Genomic DNA, 8,804 nt, shown 5'->3' with positions numbered 1-8,804 from the left:
ATTGTCTCAATATTTGATAAATAATGTCATTCAATATATTAATTGTCGTATCAATATTAAAAAAAAATATTAACCAATATATATTATATTTTGAGTTTATGGTTGATTTTATTTATTAGAAAACACGTTAATATTTTTAAATATTTGTTTACATTAAAAATAAATAATCTAACCTGCTATGTTGCGTGATAAATTATCTAGTTATCTCATAATTGCTTAACCATTAAATATTCTAGGCCACAAGATCTTATTTATAGCTAAAGTAACAGTTATAATAACATCAGCTTAACTTCAACTTACCTTGATAGCATCATTTAAGGTAGGCTAATCAAGAGAAGCCTCCATTCCGGCGACCATCAAACATTGAGAGGGAGAATTTGAGAGTGGGAATTTTAACTACTCCTGCGTGTGTAGCCAAATCCAACATTATACCAAAAAATAAAAAACCAATTACATAATAAATAAATAAATACAACTCATGTGGAATAATAAGAAAATAAAGGAAACGAGACTTATTATATGTAACGCAAATTGATACAATTATACAAACCAGAATTTTCCGTCCCAAGTTTTTAACGTCGTCAAAAACATGTCCTACAATACCCTGAGCATATTAATTAATACAAAGCTCATTCTTCTATTCAACTTGCATTGAAGGATAAGAACAAACTGATCATTGAAATAATCCAGTCTATATGTTCTCCTGTCCCTTTTGGAGGGCCGATAAGGAAAGGAAAACACAGCAAGACCACATACTGCCTCTGGACTTCAGACTACTGCTGTTTTTGCATGTATGTGTCATGTTGGAATTTAATGAGGAAGATCGCCAGTTGCAAGCCTTGCTCTTAGGTCTTTTCTCAAGATTTTTCCGGATGGAGCCTTGGGAATCGCTTCCGTGAAGAACACCCGACTAATTCTCTTGTAAAAGACCACCTACACAACAAATCATCACACCCATTTAATTAAATTATCAAAATGCGAACTATATAACCCATAAAAGTATATGGTATAAATTCTATTGAATATATTGTAAACATTAAATAGGTTTCAAGTTTATGATTTCCGAAAAATTAATGCTTTTAATATCATCATTGCAAATACTCTACAAGTAGTGAGGAAAATACTGCTTTCTATGCACTATAGCCCCTTTCACAATTAACTGTGGACTTTTATTGTGAATTTATATTATTCTAAAACTTTTTAAAAAAATTTCATCCTTAAATTGCTAAATTAGACGTCAATTTAAGTTAATTTGTTAAGAAATAATGATATTAAAATATAGGGATCAAAGTGAAAAACATGAAGAAAATAGATGGCTTTAAATAAGTTTAGGAGAATTACAAATACTCTAAAAGGCTTGGATTGTTCATCCCTGCTCGCTATAACTCCTCTCACAATTCATTATGGACTTCCACAATAAAAAAATTTTGTTCAAAATCTTTTTTTTTCTAATTTCAAACTTAAATTGCTAAATTGGAGGCCAAATTAGGTTAATTTGTTAGATAATTGTGATATTAAAAAACAGGGGATCAAAGTGAAAAACATGGAGGGAACAGAAGGATTTAGACAAGTTTGGGTGAAATGTTCAGTTTTGGTTCCTTTAATTTTCAAAAATTATGAACAAAGTAATTTTTTGTCTCAAACTTCATTTTTTTTATTTTTTGATCCCTAGTTTAAGAGAGAAGAGAGGAAGTGGTTGAATTCTAGTAGTAGAAAGAGAAAATCATCATTTACATCAATTAAAACCATGAAAAATGATGATTCTGATGTCAATAGATTGCTATTAGCGGGGAGAGTTTATCCTATATTTTGTTTTTCCCATTAACATGTCTTATATTGTAGATCTGAGCTCACAAAAAATTTTAATTTCGAGTTGATTATGGATTTTACAAGCTATTTTTTAGATTGTATGAAGCCATGAATAAGTTTTTTTAGTGACTAGAGATCGCTAAAATCTAGTTAAGGGAAGCAACATGTCGTAGCAAATTACTTGACAATAGATATATGTTCCAAGGGATGAATTAATATTATACTAATCTAATAATGTGGTTCTATATACTTGTTAAATAGCTACTGCTACGTGCCATATCACATACACCATGAAGCTAGAATTAGAAGTCAAATACGGATCACAAGGTTATTGGGCTACGCTATGCTGTGGGCAGATACAAAATAAAATTGAACATAAATAAAAATTATATAATCTACAGTAACTCTTGATAATGTCATCAAACTCGGTTTAGTGGTTAACCTTGTAACCTCCCGACCTGATTCCTTGATTAGCCTAGGTTTCAAATTAAGTAGTATGTGAGTTGTCTCTACGTGACCCATCTAACGTATTAAGACAATAAGTGATGGATTGTCTCGGGTCTCACAACTTAGTCTGTCAAACTACAATCCGGGTCATGGAATATACTAGGTTTAATAACTTTTTTTGTTAAACTATTAAACTATTTTTTTATTTAAATATATGATAAAAAAAAAATAGACGCTAGAAAAATTGACCACCAACCTATTACTGAGATGTTTGTTTGAGACCACGATAACCCTATAGAAAATAAACTAAAACAAATTATGAAACTTAATTTTCAATCAACCTAAGTTACTCTACCAATTCTGTTATTCAAATTAGGGACTCCAATGCGTTTAATAATTGTTTTTAGAACTATTTTTTTAATTATATAAAAATAAAAATGGATAGATGCAAAATTAAGCACCAACTAAATGACCGGATATTTATTTGAGACCGCAATAACCTATAGAAAGCAAATCGAAACAAATTATAAAAATGGATTCAAAATCAATCAAATGTTGAAGGAGGATATGGGAGGGAGAAAGCCAATAAAAAAATTCAACAAAAACTTAATATTGAAAGATAAAATTAAAAAAAAATAAAACAATTTTAAGTATGTGGGCTTAGGTTGCCTAACATGCCTAGAACAAAGCACAAGCGGGTGGGTCTTCTTGACCAAGCTCGTACACTTAGGATTTTTTAGTTTTTTATTTTATTTTTTAAAGGGTGGTTGACTTTATTTTTCTGAAAAAAAAAAAAGAGGAGAAACATATAACATGTCATTTGCTGTAGAACACATGCATCATTTATTTGCCCAGAATCTAGAAAATCGAATGGATTTGCCTAAAAATATATTTTACAACCCATTTTCATCTAAAAACACTTGATAAATATCCTTGGAATCTTAAAAAAAAAACAATTTATCCAATCAAAAAAGGTTAAAAATACAGAATCAAACCATAAAAAAATTTCTCTCAATCCCGATCCATTTTTTGAGCAAGGTGAAGGTTCAAAAACACCTCAATGAAAGTTCTCTCATTGAATGAAATTCATTGACATCAAGATTGACCTTTTTAGTTTTTGGAATGTGGTCAACCAATAATTTTCTCTCCTTATCATTGCTATTTGTGACTTTCTCTCTTCTCTCTTACATCAATGAACTAATAAATAAATAAAATAAACTTTTGAATCAAACTAAAATTCTAAAAATATAGATAATGATAAAGGAGGAGAAAGGAAATAGGTGAATGAAAGAGTTCTTTTCATAGGAATTTGATATTGGTCATGAGATTTATAGGTATATTTTATAATTGTAATTCTAATGTAATATCAAGTCCTTCAACATGTGATTTTTAAACTATTTAATTGATTCATAAAATGTTAATTAGTACCTGTTTTGAGATATATTGTTTGATTTCGTCCTCGGTGATCTTGGAACCATTTGCTCGCACCACAAAAGCAATAGGAACCTCTCCGGCAGCTTCATCTTTCATGCTGAAATACCCACACAAAAAATGGTACTACTGATTATATATTAGAAGCATAGGTCTTAATGGAAACCAAGAAATATTATATTACTAAAGCTTGTTGGGATTGTACACACTGATAAACAAATATGTAATAGGACTTACGGTACTACAGCACAATCAGAGATGTCGGGATGAGCAATCAACATTGCTTCAAGCTCAGCAGGTGCTACTTGAAAACCCTTGTATTTAATCAATTCTTTCAATCGATCAACGATAAAGAGCTCATCATCTCCGTCGATGTATCCAATGTCGCCGGTGTGCAACCATCCATCATTGTCTACAGTCCTTTCAGTGGCCTCAGGGTCATTTAGATAACCTAACCAAAAGCAATATTGAGAAAATTCAAACTTTTAGGGAATTATCTTTTTATTTTATTTTTTTATATTACCCATAATACATCCTTTCCAATGCTTCTTTATTATTATTATTATTATTATTATTATTTTATCAGTGTGTGTGTATACGTCCATATATGGTTAAAGTTTCTTTGAAGTTGGTTAATGCAATGATCCCTTCATCTTTGACTTTACATTTGTTTTTTCCCCTTACCTTTTGGAGACTTTTGGGCGTTACGTTAATGCTAAATAAGCTAATGATTCTCCCGTTTGAACACCAAATAATAATGACGCTCCTTCGCGTAATTAAGAAATCACACACTACGTCACTTAATTAAAAAATCAATATTTTATTTTTTATTAATATGTTGTTTAAGCTAATATAAACATATTTTGATTAATTTTATAAGTTTTGAAATTAATAATTATATAAATTTTTAATAATCTTGAAATTTATAAAACTTGAGGTAAGTTCCTGTCCTATAAAGGTTTTGTCTTCAAATTAGTTGGAACCCCTACCTAAAACATCATGGACAACTCAGCCAAAACGCACACATTTATATAAAATAAGTAGACTGCATTTCCGCAACATAGCATGCAGAGCTTACAAATAAGTTAGTATCTAGGGAAATTCTTCTTGGTATTATATAAAAATAATTTTAATTTTAATCCATACATAAATCAAATTAAAAACAGTGGAGCAAGAACTTGCAGGCCCATGGTTGTAAGCCTAGGACCCATATTTTTCAAAGGAACAACGCCCAAAAGGGTTGTAAAACAACAAATTATTATACAATATCATAAAAGATCACTGATTTACTGCACACATTTATATTTCGACCTCGCACAGTAAAATTATTATTTTATTTTTGGAGAGCAAACTCACTTGACTTGGACGGATAGAAAGATCTTTTTCATGAAACTTGTTCATTACAGAAAAGAAATTATAGCAGCAAAACATTAAAAAAAGAAGACGTGAAAGCATATTCGTGGACATCAAAACTAAGAAATAGCAGCAAAACATTAAAAAAAGAAGAAAAATCGTAGTGGTGATTCGGTCGGTCACGATTTGCAAGTCACGAGCATGCACAATCTGTGAGCACCACTACCCCTTAGAAAGTGCAAATAAAAAAGATGCATATATCCTACACAGCCACGATTGTTGTCTAGACTCCATGGCATATATGTTTCGAAAACATATGATATAACAAAACTATTTATCGATACGTGTTTTAATATATTGTTAGGAAAGTTTTAATGCGTCAAAACACAATTAAGCATAGCATTAACATCTCAATTTATGCATGTAAGGAAATCACAATATTTTGAGCAAGAAAACTTACATACTAATCAAGCTAAGCTTACAAAATTTATATTGGTTTGTCACTTTTTTTTTTAATTAATATATGTGGATGTACAGGATAGCTTGCGCGTACCTCGATTAATTTCAGGAGTCCTGAAATTAACGATCATGTAAGCCTACAGTAGCCCTAATATCTATGAGACTCGAATTAATAATCCCTAAAAAATAAATTTAAATCTAATTAGTTAAACTACACCTCTTAAAATTTTGCTTATCACTTTTTCGTTTTGCCTCCTGTTGCTCTATAAACCCACACTCCACCCAAATTTAGCCATTAGTAAGCAAGGGTGTATTTGATGCGATATATATATATATATATATATATATATATATATATAATAGTTATACTGGAATGAGCTTCTTAAAACCTCACCACGTTGTTCAGAACACTTCAAATGTCAAAAAAGATAAAAAGAAAAAGAGAGAGGCGATGAGTCACTAGGCCCACCACACCAATAATCAACCTTACCAAATATTTAGTTCAGTTTTGATGCTTTTTACTGGCTAGAGAAGTCTCTCGTGGGGTAATCCTCTTATTTGTGGTACATGTGCTTTCTTCTCTTAAAACAATTTTAGTTTGATATATAACTAAAAAAAAAAAAGGTAAACCAATCCATTTCCACCCTAAAAGGATATAATTACTTGACATGTTAGTTAGAAGTATTGAGCTTTTACTACTGTAGAAAATTGATTATGACATGCAACAACTAGCAAGAACCCTTTGAGATAGTTGGTAGAAACGTGTACCTTTCATGATTTGGCTGCCTCTAATGCAAATCTCTCCGGCTTGATTTCGTGGCAGGGATCTACCGGTATCGGGGTCAACAATCTTCATCTCGGCGTTTCTAACAACAGTCCCACAGGCACCTGATTTAATTTCAAAGGGTTCCTTTGCAAATGCCAAGCACATCGATAGCACGGGCCCTGCCTCTGTCATTCCGTATCCCTTCACAAATAAACAAGGAGCAAATTAATTCCTTGGATTGTTAACATTACTAATTTGCAAGGATTCAAGAGAATTGTTTTTTTTTTTTTTTTTTTTTTTTTTGTGGTATAGAACAAGAAAGACTAAAAAATAATAATTAAAGAGTAGATGATCAACTCTATACCTGTCCAAGTTTAGCGTTAGGCAGCTTAGCCCTTACTGTATCCTCAAGCTCCTTCCCCATTGGTGCGGCGCCAGACATTACGGTCCGAATGGAAGAAAGATCATACTTATCAACGACTGGACATTTTGCAACTGCGAGGACGACAGGGGGGACAAATGGCGCAATTGTCACCTTATATTTTTGTACAAGCTCCATTAACGTAACAATCTCGAATTTTTGCATAAGCAAAATTGCTGAACCAACTCTTAGCCCACAAAGTAACACGGAATTGAGCGAGTAGATGTGGAACAAAGGCAACACACAAAGAATCACATCCTTCTCGTGAAAATAGAGGTTAGGGTTCTCTCCATCTACTTGTTGTGCCACACTAGTAACGAGCCCTTTATGAGTTAACATGACACCTTTAGGGAGACCTGTTGTCCCTGACGAATAAGGGAGTGCCACGACATCATCAGGGTTAATCTCGACAGCAGGAATATCATCCTCATCAGAATTTGTCAACTCTGAAAAATGCAAGTAGTTTTCTGGTGGAGAGTCAACGGTCACTATTTTGACATGATCATTTTCCTTGACGAATTGTTGCACTTTCTCGGCGTAAACTGCCTGTGTTATTATCAGCTTTGCCTTTGATGCTGTTGCTTGCTTTGCGACCTCAGCGGGAGTGTAGAAGGGGTTTGCGGTTGAGCTAATAGCACCAATAATTGATGCTCCGAGAAACGCAAACACAAATTCTGGCGAGTTTTGGAGCAACAGCAATATAACATCGCCTTGTTTGATGCCTAACTTGTTGAGGCCGGAAGCGACTTTGCGTGATGTGAGCTCAACATCCGCGTAGGTGTGGATTTCACCGGTAGGGCCATTGATCAAACAGGGACTGTCTTTGAATCGGGAAAGGTTTTCAAAGCAATAAGTGTGTAAAGGGAGGTGGTTTGGGATGTGGATATCAGGGAGTTTGGACCTGAAAATGAATTCTTGTGCTTGATCATTTTCCGCCTCCATTGTTTGTCTGGAACAGAGAATGAAAGAGAGAATGATCTTTGGGAAGCAAAGGAGAAGGTAGGTGTATGGTTACTTGCTTCCCTGGCTTGGACTTGGTTTGATTTCTGGTTGAGGTAATATACAAGTAGGTGATGGTAGAGGGGAACCGGTGAGGAGGAGTTTCTGAGGATTTTTCTATTTAATTGTCACTAACGCAATCCAAGCAAAGAGGTCTTAATTGAAGCTAAAAACTAACAAGGGCATTTCTTAAACAATCTCTTAATTATGCACAAGGACATTTCTTGAGGATATGAAAACGTTAATTATTACCGAACCAAAATCTTTCACTTTACCTTAAGATTACTCTAAATAATTTTCTTAGAGTAATCTTCCTGGGGTCCCAAATCTTGGGACTATCTTGATCTGGGGTCGTTCCATTGAATTTGCGGTCAACTGTCTTGGGAGTTTTTTTTTTTTTTTTTTCTATGCAAGACAGTTTAAGAAACGTTTCTATATAAGCTAGTCTGCTAATATTTTTCTAAAATATGCTGGTTTTTTACAAGGAAAAAAAAAAGGAAAGAAATTCTGCTTTTGGGTAAGATTTTGAGGTTTGTTTTGATGATTTTTATCACCTAACTTTGACTGTTTAAAATACTAGTATAAAAATGGGGGTTGGTGAGGGGTCTAGTTGGTGATATGGGTGCGCTGGCAAGTGACCTTTTTTATGGAAGACAACACTCCAATGCCCAATAGGATCACTTTTAATTAGCTGAATGAAAAATAAAGGCCATCTTGTTGCTATCATAGCAATCAGCACCACTCACCTACTGCCACTGCAATAATATATTATAATTATAGATAAATTAAAAGAGATAGGTGTTTTACTATCATTTCTTTTGTGTATTTTATTTTTATTTTGATTATCCAACTTCATTTCTTTGTAAATCTCATCTTGATATGATTTTATGTTTTCAGATTTCCCCCTCTCGTGTATAAAGTATTTGATGTTAAATTAAAAATCGATGGTATAAGATAAAATATTATATTATTGTTAAAAAAAATAAAAGAATAAGGATTGAATTTAAAAAAAAATAATACCTTTTTCATTTTCACTGTTCAGAAATCATAAGAAATTCAATTTAGTTCCTAAGATTTTAATTTATATATTATTTGGTCCTTATTTTTTTATATTTTATA

The 8,804-nt window shown here is 32.6% G+C and overlaps 1 protein-coding gene across 1 annotated transcript; it reads right to left on the bottom strand.

The window, feature by feature from the left end:
• Positions 1-497: 497 nt before the first annotated feature.
• Positions 498-8,223, bottom strand: LOC18100511 (4-coumarate--CoA ligase CCL1). Its single transcript, XM_052454208.1, has 5 exons — positions 6,630-8,223; positions 6,268-6,466; positions 3,925-4,138; positions 3,685-3,787; positions 498-933 (listed from the first exon to the last, which is right to left on the bottom strand). The coding sequence occupies exons 1-5, from the start codon at positions 7,626-7,628 to the stop codon at positions 811-813; spliced, it is 1,638 nt and encodes a 545-aa protein (XP_052310168.1). The 5' UTR covers positions 7,629-8,223; the 3' UTR covers positions 498-810.
• Between the last annotated feature and the right edge of the window lie 581 nt (positions 8,224-8,804).

Source organism: Populus trichocarpa, chromosome 6 (assembly GCF_000002775.5).
Source record: "Populus trichocarpa isolate Nisqually-1 chromosome 6, P.trichocarpa_v4.1, whole genome shotgun sequence".
NCBI classification, from domain to species: domain Eukaryota; kingdom Viridiplantae; phylum Streptophyta; class Magnoliopsida; order Malpighiales; family Salicaceae; genus Populus; species Populus trichocarpa.
Note: the sequence above shows the minus strand (reverse complement) of the source record. Positions and strands in the feature narration are given on the sequence as shown.

Excerpts from the sequence above, each read along its gene's own strand:
- LOC18100511 (XM_052454208.1), bottom strand. The coding sequence starts at position 7,628 with ATGGAGGCGGAAAATGATCAAGCACAAGAATTCATTTTCAGGTCCAAA. Across the intron at positions 6,467-6,629 it reads CTAACGCTAAACTTGGACAG|GGATACGGAATGACAGAGGC; the intron begins GTATAGAGTTGA and ends TTATTTGTGAAG. Across the intron at positions 934-3,684 it reads AACAATATATCTCAAAACAG|GTGGTCTTTTACAAGAGAAT; the intron begins GTACTAATTAAC and ends TTTGTTGTGTAG.